The 23,803-nt window shown below is 41.8% G+C and overlaps 1 protein-coding gene across 1 annotated transcript in view; it reads right to left on the reverse strand.

Moving 5' to 3' along the window:
• PPARG (peroxisome proliferator-activated receptor gamma) overlaps positions 1 to 23,803 on the reverse strand; it is a gene marked incomplete at its 5' end in the record, with an annotated part of 45,149 nt that overhangs the window by 15,623 nt on the left and 5,723 nt on the right. The window contains 3 exon segments of the mRNA NM_001285658.1: positions 1,829 to 2,279; positions 13,165 to 13,364; positions 18,835 to 18,973. Coding sequence (NP_001272587.1) covers positions 1,829 to 2,279; positions 13,165 to 13,364; positions 18,835 to 18,973 — 790 coding nt within the window.

Consider the following 23,803-nt stretch of genomic DNA (forward strand, 5'->3'; position numbering starts at 1 on the left):
ATCCAATGGACTGTAGCCGCCAGGGATTCTCCAGCAAGAATACTGGAGTGGGTTGCCATACCCTCCCCCAGGGGATCTTCACCACCAAGGGATTGAACCTGCGCCTCCGGCATTGCAGGCAGATTCTTTACCATTGAGCTTCGGGGAAGCCCATAAACATGGTATATATAGTATAGTTAGGAAAAATCTTAGAAATAGATCACATGTTAATAACTATATTTCTATATTTCAATAAAAATAAAATGGGCCTTAAAATGTTAGCTAAACAATACCAACTTGTTTTCTGACCTGGTTGTTCAAAATTGAATCTTTTTCTCCTGATGGACCTAACATAAACTGGAATCTCATTCTTTGTTGAATGAATCACAGATTCCAGAGATTCAAGGGTCAACTGTAGAAGTAGGTCTCAAAAACACGTCGGCTAGCATAGTTTTGCAATTATTAACCATCACATGACAAAGGGCTTGTGGCGTCAGCGTTAATCTGCACTGTGCCATTATCTGTTTGCTCCCTGGTCATGTAAAGTGGGCTGCCAGTGTAGACCGTGGAGCCACCTGGACGACCTTGGTTCATCATCCTGACTCCATCTTTGCTGTCTGGGAGATTCTGGCCAAATTACTGAACCTTTCAGGGCTTTGGTTTCCTTATTTGCAAAAGAGTATTTACCTCATTGGGGTTGTGAGAATTAAATGAATGTGTGTGAAGTGGTTAGAAAACTGACTGCACACAAAAAGTACTCAGTGAGTACTCGCTACTTACTCTTCTCGTTACTAACACACCGCGCATCTGATTTCAGAAGCACTCTGCCCTCGAGTAACTGGACAACAAAAGACTACGGAGTGGGCCTTGCTCTTTGCGACATGCAGTCTAGTCCACACAACTTACATCCAAAGGACCACTGTCCCCCTACACATCAGTTTTCATGCACAGGGGTTATTCTGTAGAGCACCCACAAAAAACTTCGCCCTAAGTCCACCTCAGTAATAAAAACTGATTGTCTGAAGACAATTTTTATATAGAGAGATGACACTAAAACTTTCTTCTACTCAAGTTGGAAACCCATGAGGTGCCAGTGAACGTAGCTTGTAGTGTAAAACCTGGCTTTCGGAGTTGGTTAATCAGATCATGCCCTTGCAAGGCCAAAAGTACAAAGAATGCCTAAATAACTCAATTTATGTCTTTGTTGGGAGTTCTCTGGTTGGGACTGCATTCTTGATCACAGTCAACCACCTCACCAAGGTACAGTCAGAGGAGTTGTCAGAGGACTCCACAAGGGAGAGGAGGCAGAGGTGAGCAGATGTGTCCTCTTTGATCCCTGAACCTGCAAAAGCGATTCAAAGTAACACCTCGCTGATGGTGGGGCTGGAGCATAATCTGACCACACACACACAGTGGTACTTTCTCTATGCAAGTGAGCATCATCTCACAAAGTTATACATGGCATTACTTAAATGACAAATAGATTGGCCTTCTGGAAAGGAACAGAAAAAGACAAGGAAATAAAGAGTGGGGGGGGGGGGTAAGGAGAAGAGGGCATTTGTCTTCCATGTTTGGATTTGACCAGAAAAAAATATTTTTTCAGAATAAAGGAAAAGCACCTGAGTTACCCACAGCTGTCAGAGAGGGAATCAGTTGCTATTCTTTCTCGGTATGTCTCACGGGTAGCGACACTCCCAGGGCATTGTGCCACTGGCACTCTCTGTGTGGAAAGTGCGGTAAGTGCAGAGGGGAAAGGCGCAAAGCCTCACGCGATGGCAAGTTGACATTCATTCAGCCATCCCACCCCCACGCCACGCTCCTTCACGGAAAACCGCAAGCAGCAGCTTACCTCCACTGAGAATAATGACAGCTATAAATATTGCTAAGTCGCTGTCATCTAATTCCAGTGCGTTGAACTTCACAGCAAACTCGAACTTGGGCTCCATAAAGTCACCAAAGGGCTTTCGCAGGCTCTTTAGAAACTCCCTTGTCATGAATCCTTGGCCCTCGGATATGAGGACCCCATCCTTGTTCATCAAGGAGGCCAGCATCGTGTAAATGATCTCGTGCACGCCGTATTTTAGGAGAGTTACTTGGTCGTTCAAGTCAAGGTTCACGAAGCCGGGGATATTCTTGGCGTACTCTGTGATCTCCTGCACGGCTTCCACGGAGCGAAACTGACACCCCTGGAAGATGCGGATGGCCACCTCTTTGCTGGGCTCCTGCAGGGGGCTGATGTGCTTGAACTTGATTTTATCTTCTCCCATCATTAAGGAGTTCATGTCATAGATAACAAACGGCTGCAAAGAAAAGTGGGAGAAAGTGGCTGAGTTGGAAATTTCTCATTCACGGTCAACACCATCCCAGCTTCTTCACAAACACTCGCTTTGCTAACGAAAATCTTTCAAGCTGAAAACACTGAACAGTGAGAAAATACTCATGTCTTGATTAATCCTCCAAGCTGTCTTCTGGAACCAAACATATTTCACCAACACTGGTGATATGATACCACAACCGGTGACTCGCTAGTAGCTCCAATTCCTGTTGTTTGGAAGGTCTTTGTTGTTGATTTAAAAAATGATGCAAAAATCTACTGTTTCATTCTAGCTTTCAATGGGATACATTTTTAACCTTCTTTCAATAAAAACAATTATTTTAGCAACTTAGGGTTGAATAGACCCACTTGGACATAAAGTAATCTTGCAGTTTTAGATTAAATCCTCTCAGAGCTTAAATGAAACATAATGTATATGTAAACTATACTTAACTATAGAAAAATCAGTCTGAAAGCAGACTAAAAACACTGAGTCAAGAAAATGTCTGTTTCTCTCTTTCCTCTTTTTTTTTTTTAATGCTCTGGAAGCAATCTGTTTCAGAAGAGCAGCTGCATAAGGCCTATGGGCAAACACTACAAAAGTGGCAAATTAAAAAAAGGTTGGAACTTATTTTTCAAAGTATATGTCCTTAAGGGTCAAGAATCAATAAAACTCGTTTATCAGTTATTCAGGTTTGCAATAGGCTACCAGCAAAAGCCTGCTGGGTTTGTCCACGAAATAATCTTTCTCTTTCATTTCCTTGTATAGATTTAACCAGAGGTTTGTGGTCCTTGTGAAATTCTCTAGGCTACTCTGAATAAGTGACCACAATTATATATACACACACACCCACGTATATACCTACTGAACTCTGTAAGGAGCTACCCCTCAATGCTAGTCATGTGTTTTACCCAGAAGCAAGGAATAAGAGTTGAGGGTATCTGGCTTCCAGCTTTGGTTCTGTGGTTAACTCTGTGACTTTAGAAAAGTCATTTATCTTTCCTAGCCCTCGAATTTCTCATTTGAAGTGGATTGCAAAGATTTCCAACTCTTCTCTTAAGGATATGCTAGTTGTATTTCTTGGAAATAGTGTCTGTTATATGTGTGTGTGTGTGTGTGTATCTGTGTGAGTGTGCACATACACACACATGTCCACTGAATATGAAGTCTCTGATGTACTAAAAATAAAGCTTCTTTTGAAAAGCTTTATTGAGAGATATTGAGAATTCTCTCCTGTTTGGCAAGAGGAAACAGACACAATGAGAGCCAGCAGTAGCCAGCTTCAAGACCCACTGGTTCAGACAGTCTAAACTATTAATCTCTACAGTAGTCTAAGATTGTTATCAAACTTTTTGGGGGAGGGGCATGCCACATGTCTTACAGGATTTTAGTTCCCTGACCAGGGACTGAACCTGGGCCCAAGCAACGAAAGTACTAACCATTGGCCCACCAGGGAATTCCCTTCACCAAACTATTAAGTCTGTTCTGCACTGAAGGAAATAACACGAATTCTAAGGGGTTTTAGATGCTGAGTAGATTCCCAAACTTGCCTCTTATTTCAACAACATTCACTGGAGTTATTCCAGAAATTGTTACTTTTTTTAAACCAAAAAAAATTTCACTCCAATTGTATTGTTTAGCAAATACAAAACCACAAAGTAGGACTGATGAGAGGAACCCAAGAGTAAGCTCGCCCGATGACTCTTTAAGTCTTCAAGTAAGCCAAGAACGAATAGTTCATACTGCTTTGAGGCATTTTGCTTTTTTCTCTACTGCAGACCTATATTATTAATGGGAGGGGAAAAAAAAAGACAGAGTAGATGGACAGTCTCTTCAGTTAACATGTGTTGAGTTTTTCCAGAATGCCAGATTCTGATGCTGACAAACACTAGCTTTTACAGACCCTAGAAGGTGGTTTCTGATCTCAAAGAGTTTTGTGGCCCATTTTAATTTATGCTACCAAGAGGCTGGCTTTCTTTACTGCTATGAGAAATCTGAGGGCACCTGGAGAGTCCACCTGCACCTGTACAAACACAAATAACAAGGATATAAAGTCATCCCCTCTTCACGTGTGGAAGGACAGTACCTCATCTGCCCAGCTTCTGGATGACCTCAGTCCCTCAGCTTCTTGGCACAGAATGGATGCGTAACATTCTCCCACCTCCATGTAAGCAATTTCTCTGGAACTCTGCCCTGATAAATCATCCTGTGACTCTTCCCCCTCGACTTCCCCTGTCCCCTCATATAAAGCCCCAGGTTCCTGTTTTTGAAACTCTGTGATAGTTGCACCGAACGCACAAAATCCTGCTAATTTTCTCTCCCAATTTAACAACAATGTGACTTGGTAACCCCTTGGCAATCGACGTTGGTCAGGATTTCCTGGCAGTAAACACTCAAGGACAGAGAAAGGAATCAGCAGCCCCCACCATCATGCCAAACCATTCCAGTTTTTTTCTTTTTTTTAAAAAAAGATCCCTTCAGCATTTTCAAAATGTTGAGCTGGCAGAGGATTCTGGGTATAGACATGCAAATGAATCCCAGGTGGGTTTCTTTGTTTTTCCTCGTCATAGCTGATGTTGCTGGTTTTTTTTTTTTTTTTTTTTTGCACTTTTGAAGTCTGCATAAGATCCTTTCAGCTCCCATGTGGATCTATCAAGCTGCAGGAGTGATCCAGATGTGATCTGCCTTTCTTTGCCACCCATTCACCAATTACTAGACTGCAAACAGTTAACGCGCACATTTAAAAAAATGTAATGAATTAATTTATTTGGCTGCACTGGGTCTTAGTTGCGGCATGCAGGATCTCGTTCCCTGACCAGGGATTGAACCCAGGCCCCCTGCGCAGGGAGTGCACAGTCTTAGCCACTGGACCGGCAGGGAAGTCCCAACCCACCCACTTTACATTGGGATTCCTCATACAGAAACAGCAGAAGAGAGTGGCCCGCCAGGTTTACAGATGGCTGAACTCTGAAAACCACGAGGGGAATTCGGCCTGTGGAGTTCATCTTGAATCAGTGACTTAATATTGTATTTCTGGTAAAACGTCCCACGCAAAACGTCCTTCACTTGCACGGTCCTCTCTTTTCCACTAGCCTGCCCTGTATCATCGCGTGATCTGCCACTGTCAGAGGAACCATATCCTCTTTAGATTTGGTGTTAATGGTTTTACACTTCTAATTTGGGGCTAACAATGTATTTATCTTCAGACACTGTATCAAATGGCTAGATAAGCATCTCTCCTTAACAGGAAAGAATGCTTAACTACATCTAGGACCTTATCAGGGTGAGATCCAGGCTTTGTGGGGCCTGAAATGTACATGACTGTTGAGTACATTTACAACAACTGTTGGGTTCAGTAATACAGATTATAAGAACAAATAGCTCAGGCCCTTCCCTGAGCACTGGAAGGGGCTCTATGCAAGGGAAGAGGCCCTGAGGCTTCATTAGCTTTATGGTGAATCAGCCTCTGGCTGTTATAAATGCTTGCACTTCTACAGACCACGAAAAGGTCAGGATGGAATGAGGAAAATTGCACTTGAACACAATGTTTCTCCAGGGGAACAACATGATTTCAGTAAGAGGAAGCTAGTTTTCTTGGGAGAGATACAGCAAATGTAATCTATGTTGATATATTTTGATTTCCAAAAATGGCTCCACATATCAAAACTGGGATGGGGTTAAGGGCACTGTTTTTATAGATAATTAAAATTAGTTCTAGAACTATTGCATACCTCCTATGTATAACACAAAGATCACAGGAAAAGCTGGCTTATTAATGAAGACAAAATAGAGCAATAAAAGTCTACTTTTCTGAATGGACAGATAGAATAATACTGTTTCTTAGCAGTCCAACATCAGCATTTTAATGTATGAGTTGTTTCAGTGACTATAGATGAATGCTTTTAATTTACAGCTCCTTTTGAATAATAAAATGGCAACCTAGGAAAGACAAATGAAAAAATCAACTGAGAAAGCAGGGATCATTCTGGTGATGGGTTTCCCAGGTGGCTCAGTGGTAAAGAACCCGCCTGCCAATGCAGAAGCCGCAGGTTCGATCCCGGGGTCGGGAAGATCCCCTGGAGAAGGAAATGGCAACCCACTTCAGTATCCTTGCCTGGGAAATGCCAAGGACAGAGGAGCCTGGTGGGCTACAGTCTATGTGGTGGCAAAGAGCTGGACACGACTTGGCGGCTAAACAACAACAGCAACAGTTCTGATAATATCTCCAAGTTGGGAAACTGAAATTAGTGAAGCAGACAACTCTACACTCTCACAATCACTTGGTAACCACATCAGAGTTAAAACTGGCCTGGAAAAATGGTGATCTTAGTTTAGATCCTGGGGGTCTTAGGTTTCTTGACAGATTAGAGCAAAGCCTCAAGGAAGAAAAGTGAATTCTTAGGGCTTTGTCTTCTTCATCTTCTCCTTCCTTTTTATACTTTTGACCTTCATCCTCTGAGGCACACATGCTTCTCCTCAATTATTAGCTCCAGTGGGTGACTGTTAATCCAGATTGCCTTGGTTGGGTTTCCTCAATTTCTTTCTGGTTTCTCCTCTGTCATTCCTATTTCCCTCTTGCGGAGAACCACTGGCTGTAGAGAGCTAACAGACAGGTCTTCAGGAATAATCTACAGCGTCATTCTCTGACCAGGTATGAATGAACTGAAGCTAAGAGGCTTTCTAAAGTCAAACAGCTGTTTATAGCAAACCCTAAACCAGATCCCCTCACTCATGACTAACACTTTTCTCTTTCTGCTACTTTCTACATGACTTCCCCACTTTTGCTTTTTTTTTTTTACATAAAATGACAATTTTGGGAGGAACTGGGACTTCTAAACTCATCTATGCTGGGGTCTTGGTGCAGGGCCTTTGAACTCTTACTTCCTAGAGATGCCATTTAAGTGCTAAAGACTGAGGGCAAGAGGAGGGGGCAACAGAGGCTGAGATGATTGGATGACATCACTGACTCAATGGACGTGAGTCTAAGCGAACTCTGGGAGATGGTGAAGGACAGGGAAGCCTGGCGGGCTTCAGTCCATGGGGTCACAGAGAGCCGGACGCGACTTAGCAACTGAACAACAACATGGGATCAGAGTTAAGTTTGAAAGTCTTGCTAGTGTATCTCGTTTTCCTGCCATCATTTAAAGATTTAACACAAAAACTTAATAGGAGCAATTGTTCACACTTTAATGACCCAACACATACCCTCATCTCTTAAAGAAACATCTATGGCTGACCAAAATGTTACTCAGCTGGCAAACAAGCACACTGACCAACTAGGTCTAATTATTAAAGATGAAAAAAATATTAAAAATGCTTTTCTTCTTGACTATATAGAATATTATCTTCTAAATTTATTGTCTAAATGAAGGCCATTTGTTCAGATCTGTTATATCTTCAATGATTCCTGACAGTACTGGAAATAAAGCAATTTATTTTTTAAATGTGACTCTATAGATTAATGATTCCAGAAGCCAAATTTCTTCAACAGTGATCGAAAAAAAAGCAGCATGACCATTCTGCTCCTTACTGGTACTGCAGTTCCCAAGCCTCTTTTTCTCTGAGGGTCTGTCTGTCTGGTATCTTCCTTCTCAGGGGAGCAAATCCCAGCTCACTCAGGGAAACAGGGAGAGAGACCACACTTTGTTTAGCTGGTAAGCAGAGGATTTAAAAGGACAGATATCTTTCCAATAGTTTGAGTTACTATATTTGACGGCCCTTGTAAATTTTAGGATGCAAACATTTAAATGGGTACAGAACTGTTTTCACAAAAGTTCATATTTCCATACTGGTTTTACTATTCCTTGGTCTCCTATTTCACACTGTTTAGAAGAACCATTTTTATGATGGCACCAGTTTGCTCCTGCAATTATAAAAACAGTGACTCCACATGTATGCATTATAAGCAGTGTGATGCTTCAGGACCCAAAGTCCAATACAGTATAAATAACAAGCTTTATTCCTTATTTGCAGACAGAGTGCAGCCAGGAGGGCCTCACCATCCCTCAGATATGGAGTGAAAAGCTGGCAGACACACCAAGGGTTTTTCTATTTATTGTTTTATGACAAACCATGGCACTGAAAATGGTTTTTTGAAAACCACTCTCTATTTTCATCAACAAACATGGGATCATGTGAGAACCATACACCCAGTGTGATCACCACAGCAGAGTAACAGTCAAACACTGGGAACTTCCAAAGTCCATTCAGTTCTCAGGTTGCCTTCAGGAGACACAGCACCCTGGTTCTAGCATATGCGAGGTTTTAGGAGTTCTGTAGATTCTCTCAAAGGAGGGGTCTGGGCAGGAACAAGCCATTGACAGGGAAACAGACCATGGGGAGAGTCAGTTCCATTTCTATTTGAGGGTGGCTCAAAGGTCCAGTGCTCCTAACGTTTCTTCTCTGACGTCCCACATCCTGCGATTCCAATTCCCCATCTTCCCCTAAAGCCAGAGCTAAAGTTCCCAAATATTATTCTTTGAGCAAGGACAATGAAAGTGGGACCATCATATTCTAGAGGTATGACGTCGAAGTTTAAAAGATAGGAGGGGAGGCCCTGGTGGCCCACTGGTTAAGAATCCATCTTGCAAAGCTGGCGACACGGGTTCGAGCCCTGGTCAAGGGACTAAGGTCCCACATGCCGCAGGGTAACTAAGCTCACATGCCACAGAGTGTGCGCTGCGAGGAAGAAACTCTCGTGTTGCAACAAAGACCCAATGCAGCCAAATAAATAAATGTTTCTCAAAAAAAGGAGCATTTAATTGATCTGCTCATTTACCTGTTCTGCACGGTGCCAATGGCACCAGGAAATAAGAGACAGAAGAGAGATCTGAGTGGGGAAGGGAGAAGCCCTGGTTTGCCTGGAGGCAAATGCTGGAGCTGGGCCTGAAAGACTAGCGGGCACTTCACCAATGAGACAGAACAGGCAATGGTTAAATGGAGCAGGAAGATAAATTTAAAGGCCTCTTCAATAAAGCCATTTCCTTTCCCAAAGGTTCTGGGTAACTGGCTATCCACTATGCTGAGCAGCCTTCCCCCGGCTTGGCGGAACCCATCCTAATGACAGCAGCTCCAGTGGGGTGTGCAGTGGGGCCCAAATTGCTCTCCTGCACCAGCCGCAGCCCCTTTTCCAGATCCCCCCATCCTCTCAAGAGTCTGCACTTCTGCAAAACTTTCCCTATCAATGCAAGTCTTCACTTTCAAAAGTCCTGGCCAAGAAGAGATAACATAACAGCCCTGAGACAGATGCTATCAAATGAATAACATGACCATGTAAGATAAAGAACAAATCTCTAGTCTCATTGGAAATCACATTCTGATTTTAGTTTTTTCCCTTTCCCATATTCCTCTCTGCACTATTTCTTTCCACTAGTGCTTAATTTGATTTTGCAAGATAAGGAGAAAAGAGAGAGCCAAACAATTCAATTTCAGCTTTGTGTAATCAGAGGGTGGATTATTCTAATTTGGCCCAGTCTCTCTTTCCTTCCCAGACCTTAACAAGAGGCAATTCTGCCTCCATCCAGATTTTTAATGATGTCCAGGTTGGTGAGTAAATCTTGGGCTAAAGGCCTTCTGATGAAAGTCCAGAATTTCAAAGGGCATAGGCAGCAGCTTTTAATTCAGTCAAGCAAACACATTTTGAGTGACCATTATAGACAAAGCACGGTCTTAGTTACTACAGGGGGAAGCCAATAATTAAGCATTTTATGGCACTTTTCCTTAAAACAGCTTAATACCTATTTACCGCATAAAAGTTTGGGGCTTCACAACCCTCTCCCCATAAAATCCCCCGCAGAAGGGAATGGAAACCCACTCCAGGATTCTTCCCTGGAGAATCATATGGACAGAGGAGCCTGGAAGGCTACAGTCCACGGGGTCACAAAGAGTCAGACACAACTGAGATACTAACATTAATACCCCATAAGGAGCCTTGGTTCCCTGGTGGCTCAGAAGGTAAAGAATCTGCCTGCAATGCAGGAGACCCAGTTCAATCCCCGGGTTGGGAAGATCCCCTGGAGAAGGAAATGGCAACCCACTCCAGTACTCTTGCCTGGAGAATCCCATGGACAGAGGAGCCTGGCGGGCTACAGTCCATGGGGTCACAGAGAGTCAGACACAACTGAGCACTAACACACAAAGAGCCTACAATTCCCTTCATTTTAACTCAAAGATTTAGAGCCAAAGAGTCAACTGTCGTGAGCTTTTAAAGTGATTTATGGTGAATCGGGCTCTGGGCCTCTCACAGTATGCTGGTCACTGGAAGTGTACATTTAAAATCTGGACTGCTGGAGAAATTTTTTTTTTTTTTAATGCTTTCCTCTTATCTTTCAGGTACTATTAAATTAATAGGACTTCCAGGGTGGATTGCAGGTCTGGATGGGGAGATAAAGAGAAGGTGAGAAAGGAGTTTCTGGAAACTGAACGGCCCGAGGCGAACTGTGGAGTAAACAGTGTGCTCTGGGCTCTCCCTGGTCACCAGGCCTCTCCCAGCTCAGGGTCTCCTGCCTGGCTCCTTGTCACACGTGGGGCTCTCAGAGAACTGGCGCAAGCTGCCTTCCACTGTTAACTATTCAGCCAGGCTGCTCGGATTTTCTTGTTTCTCTAACCTTTAAATGAACACAGTTTACCTTCCGTAGTAAAATCAGCTAGGCTGGGGCCATTCGTTTCTGTTTAGCTGTGCCCTCATTTTTTCATTTAAAGAATACATCGACTCCGCTTTTTGTTGTTTCCTCGCTAAGTCGTGTCTAACACTTTTGAGACCCCCATGGACTGTAGCCCGCCAGGCTCCTCTGTCCATGGGATTCTCCGGGCAAGAATACTGAAATGGTCTCTGCTGTGTCCTCCTCCAGGGGGTTTTCCCGACCCATGGATTGAATCCAGGTCTCCTGCACTGGCAGCTGGATTCTTAATCACTGAGCCACCAGGGAAGCCCGAGGCTCAGCTTTATCGTGACATACAACCTGTTGCCTGCCCTATGGAAGACAGTAGCTCCTTGCTAGAATTCGAGAAGAACAAAACAATGCAAGGAAAATTTCCTGACTGCGAAGGTACTGGGGCAGCAGAACAAGGTGGGAAATTCCTGCTGTTCTAAACATTCATAAAAATCAACCATCACTTAGAATGTTTTCCCAAGGTGAAAATTCTTGGGAATTTCACCACACAGTGCTTCTGTCAACCGGGCCATTGCTGGCCAATGGGCAGGACTGGCTTCTGGGAGGAGAACAAAAGAGGATAATACAAAAAGAGGATAATAGCAGCTGCAAGGTAGTGTGGGTCTTGAACATAATGAATGTGCAAGACTTTTAAAAACCTGTGAACAGCTGGATAGACGTCTAACACTGTTAGCGTACCAGTGATCTCTCTGGCAGTCAAGAAACCCAGTGCCCTTGTTGATAGTCAGCTTTTTACACGGCCAACTGCATAAAAAGTTTTCCTTTTCTATTTGCTGATTCTACTCTTATGGTATAGCTAAAAAAAAAAAAAAAAAAAAAAAGTCTTGAGATAGTCATCAAAATACAGTAACGGGTGATAAAACTTTTCCCCAAATAAAATCAAGTGGGGAAAGAGTTACGTATTTCTGTTCATCTGTTCAGTAATTGCACACCTCTCCTGCAGGTGTTCATCTGAAAATAAATGACATGAAAAGGCTTTCAAGGGTTGGGACAGTGTCTTCAGAATGTCCTGTGGTTCTTACTACCCTAGGAACCTACTACATTGTACTCAAAACCAGACTCTGCCTGTGAAAACTGTGGTCCAGAGATGGGATCCAGGTCACAGTTGAAGGTGATGGCAGGGCTGGGGACAGAGTTCAGGCACAGTTATAGTTTGTTTCAACATAATTCCCATGTGCTTTCTCAACTTGTTACCAGGGAAGAATTCTACTTCTTGGAAAACAGACTCAACCACCATTATCACCCAGTCTGGGTTTCCTGAACAGGTCATCAATGCGCCTGCTGATGTTCGAGACTCCCCTGTAGCAGCCCAGGCTGCTCAGAGCCTCTGAGAAGATAAAACTCATATACACAACATGAGGACGGGGCTCCCAGCTCCCTGGGAATAATAATCAAGACAGCGCTACAAGGAAAGAAAGGTGGTGTGATATCCGAAATATATTTTTATGCCCCACAGAGAACTTCTGAGAGGTACTTGAGTAGTTCTGCATGACGCAATCGTGAGATCGACCACCTTTTCCAAACTGAGGTCAGGCCCTTCCCAGAGAAAAACAGGGCTGCTTGAAGGCCTACAAATGTGGACAGGGATTTTGATGCCAAGAAAAGAAAAGATATGGATCCTGAAAGAGCGTGGTGGCATGAGGGAAGCCTCAGTTCATTTGTTCAAGTTAGGATGACCTGTTGCAGAGTCGGACACGGCTTAGCAACTAAACCACCACCAAGATGACCTGTACCTTTCTATACTAGTCTCAAAATTTTAATTAGGAGAGCTTGAAGGAGTTTCTCCCTATTTAAAATAATGTTTATTTACCATATCTGAAAACGCTCGCTCTCCTCTATTTTAGACTCAGCCTGAGGTAGGTGCCAGCCAACCACAGAATGGTACTCGGTGCGCGTGCGCACGCGCAACACATATGCATGGGTGCTTAGTTGCTCAGTTGTGTCCGACTCTTGACAATCCTATAGATTGTAGCCTGCCAGGCTACTCTGTTCATGGGATTTCCCAGGCAAGAATACTGGAATGGGTTGCCATCCCCTTCCCCAGGGGATCTTCCCAACCTAGGGATTGAACTGGGTTCTCCTGCATGGCAGGCGGTTTCTTTACCACGTCTGTGCATAACATGGTAAGTCATTTACTCAAAGGGAAAACAACAACAAAACCCAGCCACCCCAAATGAAGACAGTAGAAGAGAACTAACTGATTTGTCTGTCGTCTTTCCCGTCAAGATCGCCCTCGCCTTCGCTTTGGTCAGCGGGAAGGACTTTATGTACGAGTCATACAAATGCTTTGCCAGGGCCCGGAGGTCAGCAGACTCTGGGTTCAGTTGGTCGATGTCGCTGGAGATCTCCGCTAACAGCTTTTCCTTCTCGGCCTGTGGCATGCGCCCGAACCTGATGGCTACAGAAGAAGAGAAAGGGTGGGATGAATTAGTGCGTTCCTGTATATACATATATACGCCTGTGTATATATATATATACACACACACACATCACAACTTCCTTATCCTTTCACCCGTCAGTGGATACTGAGGCAGTTTCCATGGCTTAGCTATTATAAATCATGCTGCAAAGAACATGGGAGGGGTGGCAAGTGAATTAGGTTGAGTCTTTTTAAAAATATTTTTGTCCTTTAACATCTAAGGGGTGAATTCGTAGTCATATCAGGCTTTTGACAGTGAGTAAGGCTTTGTCTCAAGGTCAGTTTTTCCACTTTTAACATGTTTCTTTTGCAACAGCTGTAGCCTGTAAAGAAGACTTGTATGAAAAATAACACTATTGCTTTTCATATGACTGTTGCCAATAAGTTATGTTTTTTCCACCTCTCTTTCTTGAGGGAAAAAAATATGCGCATTTGGAGGTTTTGCAGGACTTGGCAATCATTTTATTTTCTAGCTCCTCTACAGTAAAACAAGGGGCAGTCTTATCACCACGATTAAGTAATTTTTAAGTTGTGGGTAACTTTTTTCAAACTTTTTGGAGAGGACATTTAAACATTTGTCCAGGTTTCTCTCCAAAGTCAAGATGAGCAAGATACTACGGCCTCATCTTCTGACTCTGAAGTCTTATGTGACATCGTTTTAATTCATTCACTGAACACCTGTTTGATGGAAGATACCGGCTCAAAAAACTGGACTAGGGGACACAAGGATGAGAAGGATGGGTATGGTAGATCCAAAATATAAAAGAGGGCCTACATATGCAGGGATCATTCTCTCCCTCTCCTGTACTGCTTTCTACCAGCTCCTTCCGTTCCATCTAAGCAGGGTTTAAGGTTCTGACCCCAGAACCATCCGCCTCATGCTCTTGCCTCCACCACTGGACTTACTGAAAGAGCTGTCGTCCCTCACTGTCTTACTCATTACCTCCCAACCCACTGCAATCGCTTCTTGGCCTTTTGGCTAGGATCGAGTGTAGTAAGGGGGCTTCCCTGGTGGTTCAGTGGTGAACAATCCGCCTGCCAATGGAGGAGAAGCAAGAGATGCAGCTTCAATCCCTGGGTCGGGAAGATCCCCTGGAGGCGGAAATGGCAACCCACTCCAGTATTCTTGCCTGGAGAATCCCGTGGATGGAGGAGTCTGGCAGGCCACAGTTCACTGAGTCGCAAAGAGTAGGACATGACTGAGAGACTGAGCGCACAGCACCACTGCAATCTAGCTTTTCCTCATTTAAATTCGCCAAAACTTTGCTCTTACAAAGGCCCCTACAGTTCCTCTAACGGTCACATCTAGGGGCCTGTTCTAAGTGCTCGTTCTGCTTGAGCTCCCTGGCTTCCTCCCAGCCCTTCACACTGCTGACCTTCTGCACCCTCTAATTTCAAAAGTTTCTCACACTGGTCTCTGCCTTTCTGGCTCCCCATATCTTGCTGTCTGCTAGTTTCCAGACCTCCGACAGCCCCTCTTCCTTCATTTACATTCTGTTATTCCCAGCTCAAGTTTTCTCTCTAATGCATAAAATGTGCTAAAGACTCCTGCCCTCTCTTCCCTGAGATTTGTATCCTTATTTTTCACTTCTTCCTGTGTCCCTTTGCCCGTGGATGCTGGATATTCTATAGGCACCTCAAGTTAGTGGCTCAGTCATGTTTCTTTGCGACCCCATGGACTGTAACTCACCAGGCTCCTCTGTCCACAGGGTTTCCCAGGCAAGAATACTGGAGCGGGGTGCCGTTCCCTTCTCCAGGGGATCTTCCCAACACAAGGATCAAATCTGGGTCTCCTGCAGGCAGATTCTTAACCATCTGAGCCCATGATTTAACGGAACAGAAAATCAAACTTTTCATTTCCCCTTCAAATTGTCTCCTCCTCCAGTTTTCCTTTCTTGATTAACTCACTCTGTCACCCAAACTAAGCACCTCGAATAATCTCTGACAACCTCTCTCCCCTCGGACACGTGCAGTCATTGGTCACGGCTGTGATGTTTCTCTCGATGCTGGCACCTCGCGTGATGCCCACTGTCTGAGTTCACAGGATTGCACTGGCCTCCTGATGGATTTCCCTGACTTTTCCCTCTCTAACTTCTTTTTTTTTTTTTTTTTAAACTGTTTTCAATAGTTTGGTTTTTGGCGATACCTGTTTGCTCCCTTGCTTTCTGAGAACGTGGTGCTTACAGGGGAGGTTAAGAAGCTCACAGAAGAGAAAGAATGGGGAATTAGAAACTGGATGGAAGAGAAGGTGTTTGAGTTGGGGCTTCAACACCAGGTAGGATTTTGACAGGGAAGGAGGGCACAGGAAGCAGAGCCCCAGAGGTGTTCTATCACCAGGTAATTTGCAGCAACAGCCAAGAATACAGCTTGTCTGAAATGGAAGCGGAAAAAGCAGCAGTGGGAGAGGGCGGTGGAGGCTGGACTGTGGGCAGTAATGAACCCCTTGAAGGTGTGAGTACCACAGCCTCCACCTTAGGACTTTTCACTCTGTTAAACCTTCTGAAAGTTATTTGAATTTGGGGAGATTTCCCCCATACCACAAAGAAGACTAAAGAAACAAAAAGTAACATGTTGCAGTTTAAAGGCATTTGCCATTCGGGTTTTTCTTTTTTGCAACATATACTGGTGCTTCTGTTTGCAAGAAAGAACAGAACTACCTTAAAATGGGGAGAGCCACAGAAACTTGTGAAACCATTTGTTCTAGAATTTAACAAGCTGCTAAGAAGTTATTTTGAAAGTTGTCAGCTTTTTTTTTTAATAAAAGAAAAAAGGCATCATTTATATACTACAACATCCTAATCAGTAAAGCGAGTGAAGGTGTAAGTGTTAGTTGCTCAGTTGTGTCTGACTCTTTGCGAACCCCATGGACTATAGCTCACCAGGCACAGCGGGTAGCCATTCTCTTCTCCAGGGGATCTTCCCAACCCAGGGACTGACCCAGGTCTCCTGCACTGCAGGCAGATTCTTTACCGTCTAAGCCACAAGATGCTTAATTCTGTAAAGCTAAGGTTTCACTAACTTTTCATATTTGTGAAAAATAAAACTTCTGTCTCAAGTGGATGGAATAGGGAAAACCTAGCTGTTTTCTATGCAGCCTATTTCCATAAGAAAAAAACCCTGAAAAGGGATTTTCTTAGTCATGCTTGCAATCCTGTAAATGCTAAAGTACGATCTTTGATACCATGATATTTAATCTCTTTCCTTTTTCACCTTTGTAAGAATTAACCGAACACTCTCTACAAGGCTGCTCCTCTCTCTAAATAGAGTAAGCTAATGGTCACAAGAAGGCAAAAGCCGACCTAATTATCATGCTTATGACAGCTTTGACTTTTCTGGAAAGAGAAAATTATATCATCAATACTATAAAAGTTGCGCTTTAAATTATTTGCCTGTAAACAATAAGCAATAGGAGATGTATTTTACATGAATGTGTGCAAGCAACAGAAAATATATTGTACCTCAATATGAAAAGTGACAATTTTTAAAGGACAAAAAGTAAATATGCTTCTGCTAAGTTGCTTCAGTTGTGTCTGACTCTGTGTGACCCCATAGACAGCAGCCCACCAGGCTCCCCCGTCCCTGGCAAGATTCTCCAGGCAAGAACACTGGAGTGGGTTGCCATTTCCTTCTCCAATGCATGAAAGTGAAAAGTGAAAGTGAAGTCACTCAGTTGTGTCTGACTCTTAGTGACCCCATGGACTGCAGCCCACCAGGCTCCTCTGTCCATGGGATTTTCCAGGCAAGAGTACTGGAGAGGGGTGCGATTGCCTTCTCCGAAAAGTAAATATAACTGAAAGCAAAACTGGCATCTTTTCCTACAAGGTATTTATAACAATGACCTCAAAGTCAAAGATTTCTTCATAAAGATAAAATAAATTTACTGCGACATGATCACATCACCTAAAATGTAATCCTTCAACTGAAAATGTACCCTTGCTTTACGAAGTCTGAAATAAAAAGGATATTGGTAGAATTAAACCAGCAAATTATCCTGCAATTAATGACTGAAGTTGTATAGACAGCAGATGTAATCAATTGTTAGGAAAGTTGGACTAAACTTCTATCCTGTCTAATATAGTTGGTAGAACTATTCAAAATACATTCTTGCCTTTAGAGGAAATGACCCCGTATTAACAATACAAATATAATTTTGTAAACCATTTTTAAAGGGTAGAAGACCTATTCAATTAGTGATTCCCGAATATCTTGATTGTGGCTGTTAAAAAAAGAATCTACATGATGGAACAAAAATTTAATTTTCACAGATGCTGTTGAGACCTCATAGATGACGGCTGACTTCAAATAGTATATCTTCTTACCAGATCAGTTTTGAGAGAGGAAAAGGTAAGAGAAAGAAAAAATAGGGCATACAATGACGTGAGACTTCAGATATAATTTGATTACTTTGGCATTTTATCAATATATCTCTAAGCCCATAATAACTTTTGAAAGAACTGATGAATACTTAACAAATAGAATACTACCTAGTTACATCAAAAATTTGTTTTGTGAGCCAGTCAACCAATGAGAGCCAAATGGCAATTAAGAGCTATTTCTTCAAACAGGGCTATCTCCCATGATTGTACTGAGTTAGTTCTATAGTTCATGAAAACATGGGTCTTCAACAGTCCTGCCCTTAAGCTGACACTCCTAATTATAAGCTTCACTTAAGATACAGGTTCAGAAAAGTAGAATGTTTTACTCTCCTATTGAAGTTTTGTGGGACTTTAAAAAATACTTGCTTAATTCACAAATTATATGCTGTACAAAGTCAAGAATAGGGTTCCGCTCATTTCTGCATAGTAAAGAGAAAAAAAAGGACATACATCTATGCCTGATATACCACTAAAGTTCCATATCCATAAATCAGAATTTTCTTACATTTAAAGTAGAAACTAATGTTTATAAAATAGATATCTAGTAATAATCTGCTGTATAGCACAGGGAACTTTGCTCAATACTCTGAATGGCCTATATGGGAAAAGAATCTTCAAAAATAAACAGTGGATAAATGCATATGTGTAACTGAGTTGCCTTGCTATACACCTGAAACTAACCCAGCTTTGTAAATCAACTATGCTCCTATAAAATAAAAAAAGTAGAAACTATTTACACATATAATTGTATTTTTAATACTATTAAAGCAACACAAAAAATTAATCACAACTCTCACATTACATGTGCTTCAGAACACTACAGTAACTTTCATTGCCGCCCAGACTTCCCAGTCTTCTCTCCCACTGTGGCAAATGCCCAACTACAAGAGAGAAGGATTCACACTTGAAGCTGAACAACTCTGACCTAATTGAGAAATGCTTTATTGGCATGCAGTCTTCTGAAATCTGGCGATCTGTGGGAGAACTGAACACGTTTTCAGCCACAGCCCTCGGGCCTACGGGTCTAGCAGCCGTGATGAGAAGCAGAGTGCGGCCAGAAAGCGCTCACTTACCGTTATGAGACATCCCCACAGCGAGGCACTTCTGGAATCGGCAGTACTGGCATTTATTTCTACTTTTCTTGTGGATCCGACAGTTAAGATCACACCTATCATAAATAAGTTTCAATCTGATCGTCCTCCGGAAGAAACCCTACAAAGGAATATGGGGGGATGGGGGGGCAGAAAAGAAACAAGTGTTAAGTGTTTGTGACAATGGCTTAAAGCCACACTGGCCTGAGTATTAGATACTGTAGGCTCTTGACACATTCCGTCAGCGGTGACTTTAGACAAATCACTTAACCTCTCTCAGTCTTCTCTGCTATAAACTAAAGAAACAGAGGATCTCCAGTGTCCCTTTTTAGCTCTTAGTGACCACAACCCACTGATGTCATTCAGTGCATTTTGGCCCCACATCTGGATTTCAGCAAGCTCTAAGAAGTGCTCTGGATTTAATGTAATGCAAATAAAACACCATGTAATCAGTTCAGCCTCTCTGTAAATCATTCCAGCAGCAAGCCCTAACCTTATAATTGTGCTAAGCAGTTTGGCAAACTTAGAGTCATTTCATTCTAAAACATGAGCAAGGCCAATAAAAATCCACATGTGGGTAATTTTTTTGGAATTCTCTATGTTGCATAATTTCCTACAAAATTGGTTTCATTTATTTATGCATTTGAAAGAGTGTTCCATAATCACTGTAGCCTACAAACAGAGATAACAGAACATAACAGGAGAAGTAATATATAAGTTCTCAGAAACTTGACCGCTATCTCAAAATAGCAAACATGTCAATTTGAGGCTGAATTCTGCTGTTTATTTTTGAAAGACCTGAAGAAATTCTAACGAGAAATGTTTTCTAACTCCATTTTGTTGTTGTTGAGAATATTCCTACTCATCTCTATTGCATTCACTTTCATGAAACTCACTTTTTAATTCTTTTAAGTTTATCTGGCCCTGTTTGAATACAAAAAGCACTGAATTAGGATTGATTCTACCACTGACATGCATTTTGACTTTCTCCAGATTTCTGCCTTGATCTCTAGACAAGTATGTTCAGCTGTTTACTTGACAACTTCACTTGGAAATCTAACATTATCTCTAACCCAGCACAACCACCACTGAAGTCCTGGTCATACCCTACAAGCTTACCTCACTGCAACTTTCCCCATCTTTGCTGTCACAACTCCAGCCTTGAAGGCATGCTCAACTTCCTTCTCTCACATGGAAAGCTCATGCTCCAAATGTACAATCGCCTGTTTCCCTCACTGCCTTCAAGCTGTGTTAACATCTCAACGTGTTAATGAGGCTTATCTACCTTATTCAATACTGTGGCCTGTCCCTGTCCCCACCTCTCATCCGCCATTCCTGCTCTCCTTTATTCTGCTCTTACCCGCCATCTCCCTGCTCCATTAGCAGTTATGACTTCCCAATGTACCACATAACTTAGTTATTTATGTTTATTTTCTGCCCCTCCCTCACTGCCCAACTATAATTCTGAGCTCCCTGGGAACAGGGCTAACCCTAACCCAAACACTAACAATAGTGCCCCATCAAAATTTTTTGTTGAACAAATATGTGTCATTTAACTTCCTTTCTGGGCCATCTCTGATATTTTGAGATTCTAAACTATGACTGAGATGTTACAAGGTCATTGGCACACTTTTTTTCCTTTCAGGTTTTGAAGCTATCTTATTAAATGTCATAATTACAAACATGTAGGAAATGCATGTAACTGTAAAACATAATGGGCGTCCCTGCTGGCTCAGCTGGTAAAGCATCCACCTGCAACACAGGAGACTTGGGTTCTATCCCTGGGTTGGGAAGATCCCGTGAAGAAGGGAAAGGCTACCCACTCCAGTATTATGGCCTGGAGAGTCCCATGGACAGAGGAGCCTGGCGGGTGACAGTCCACGGGGTCACAAAGAGTCGGACATGACTGAGTGGCTTTCACTATAAAACATAATAAGACAATTATCCCACCTGAGCCCATCATCCAGCTCGAGATTTAAAATCATAACCAGCCATGTGCATGCACGCATGCTCTCTTCCCTTAGCCAGCTGCTGCTCCTGCGGCTGCTTGACAATATAATCATAACCCTAATTTTGAGCTTCTCATTTCCCTGACCTTGTAAAAAAACATAGCTTTACCATACAGCCTGTAAACTAGATAAAACATTGCTTAGGTATGCTTGACTGAGGGCTTTATTAAGCAGTATCATACTACATACAGATTTTGCAAAGAGATTTTCCTCTCCGTGGCTTACTATCCTTGAAGAATATTAGTTCAGTCTTTTTATTTTTTTTTTAACTCGTAAACCTTTTCATTTTGCTCTCATTCTTGAAACAGTCACAGGGTACTCAGCTTTTCCTCTGAACAATCTGGATTCCATTGGCTCTGTGCTTTCACTGTTTCTGTGGAGATGTCTGTTGTCAACAGACTTTGGTTGCATTTAATTCTCTTTGGTTTTTGTACTGTGCAGTTTGACCGCAGTGTGTCTAGCCATGGATTTCTTTATCTTTTTGGACGTTTTCTGCATCACGGTTTCACTTGTTCATTGGTTCTTGTACTCCAATTAGGTGTTAAGACTTTCTTTTCAAGCCTTCAATATTTCTGAATTTCTCTTTTACATTTTTTATCTCCTTGCCATCAATGTTGATCACAAAGGTAAACATCAGAACAGCCAAATAAGATGAAAAAAAAAAAAGACTTTTGCAATGGCAAAAGTAACAAAAAGCAAACATTTCTCACCAAAGTTCATCAGTGAGAAGAGTTCTGTATATTACTCTTCATTAGTAAAGAAGACATATTTTTAATATTCAAAGATCCTATGAATCCTTCAAGAAGTAAAAGAGGCTTCAAATTCTAGCAGATTCCAGGTGGGATATGTTCTTTAAGACATTGTTGGTTTCATTCTTAATAACTTCTTTGCACATATCTTTCAGTTTGGTAATCCTTTCTTCTGCTGTGTCCAGTATGCTATTTAACCCTTGCATAGAATTTTCATTTCAGTGATCATATTTTTCACTTTTAGAAGTTTCACTTATTTGCAAGGCTGTTGGTCATTCTTGCTAGTCTATTATTGTTCATTCATTGCTATGATTCTGCCCTCTATCTTTAAACAACTCATACATAGCTGCACGTTCTGGATCAGGCAGTTCCAATATCTGCATTCTTGGGTAGGGGTGGAGAGGTCTGCTTGCTTATTTACCTCTGATGAATGTCATCAAGCTAGCTGCCTATTTATGTGCTTGCTGATATTTTATTTTGAAGTCATTTCTTGACCTTAAACCATGAGAATCCTACAGGAATCCTTTCCTCCAAAGAGAACTTGAAGATCCTTCTTTTGGAAGTCAGGAGTGCCACTAACTTATGACTATTTCAGACTCTCTTGGGAATTCTGGCTTAACTCAGAAGCTGGGCATCTATCATGAGGAAACTCTGCCCCTCCAAGTGTGCCTGCAGCTGCAGTTCAAGACCTAGGATTGTTTGCTTGTTTTGCTACTAATGTTTTAGAGTCTTCCCTACCTCTTGTGAGATCAGCAGTATCTCAAAGGATATGTCCTATGTAGGGTATGGTGGAAAGGTAAACCTCTTTAATTCTCAGAGGGTTCTAAGACGCTTTGAATATTTAAAAGGCATTTCCCCCCTGACTGATTCAAGAAGGCTAAAGTACAGAACTGTTGCCACTGTTAAATACTGTTGAGAAATTTTGCTTTGATTTTTGCCATTGGGTCATATATATTTCATGATATCTTTGGCTGCTTCTCTGAGCTTTACTTTTAAAACCCAATACTAGTAGTTGAAAATGCTGCTCGGCTATCTGACAGGTCCCAGAGTACTTACTTTTTTGGCATGGCTGGAGATGAAGACTTTTTAATAAAATAATCATGTTTTTTAAGTTTAACATTTATAATGTGATTTGTTTTTTGTTTTGACCCCTATGATGTCTTTCAAAGAGTATCACATTTTTTTGTAGTGATTCCAATGTTAAAGGATCATCATTCTGTATATCATATATGCACTGACCATACACATAAAATCTTGAACTAAATATATAGAAATCCCAGCACAAGCTTGGAACTGCTTTTACTTAAAAAAATTTTTTTTAAGACTAAGTTCATGATAACCAACCATTTTCTTGTCATCTGACTTTTTCAAGAAACCTAGAGAGGAAGATACAAAGCTCTCACTTAGTGTTTTTTGTAAGAATTATTTCTTTACTTGATGAATGAAGCAGGCTTCCCCAAAATTTTCTTCATTGCCAATAAAGAAACACTCATTTTTATTATGTCAGTGTCCATAAAATGAAGGGCCATTTCAACAGCTCACAGTTCTGATCACCATGAAGTCTATGAACAGGTGTGATGGAGATGCATCAGTCACCATAAATTGCTTTGTGTATATTTTTATTGTAAAATCTTCACACTTGCTTGTGAGAACATAAAGCCTGCTTATTTCTTTTTTAAAACATTTTCTCCAACCTCTCCTTCATTGCTTTATTAGTAACAAAACTTCAGGTACAATGAGACCTAAGAGTGGTATTTAAATTTTGCAACGAGATTAAATGTCCTGTGTCAGACCTGCAGCCAGCTTTAACATGAGACTATATGGCTGAATATAGTTTCAGAGGCTGAATCAATGAGCTGCCACTGGTGCACTGGTGCATGGGAATATACTAAAAACTCTTCCTGAGGTAGGAATACAAAAATACATAGAAATATAAAAATAGATTATAGAGTATCGTATGGTGTTTCCTTGTATCTTTACTAAGTCTATGCTTCTAAAATGATCTTTCACTACAGACATAAAAATATTATGAAACCCATTAGGGAAAAAATAAATGTCCCATTTATAAGCAATCAGTGTCAGCTTTGCAAGTTCTAAAGTATATGAATCTTTCATTAGTTACAGGTTGTATATTACCTAAGTCTGAAGAATCTATCATTGTTTTCCTGTAATCCAAATCCAAACATTTTTTTT

The sequence above is a fragment of the Capra hircus genome, chromosome 22, assembly GCF_001704415.2.
Source record: "Capra hircus breed San Clemente chromosome 22, ASM170441v1, whole genome shotgun sequence".
NCBI classification, from domain to species: Eukaryota; Metazoa; Chordata; class Mammalia; order Artiodactyla; family Bovidae; genus Capra; species Capra hircus.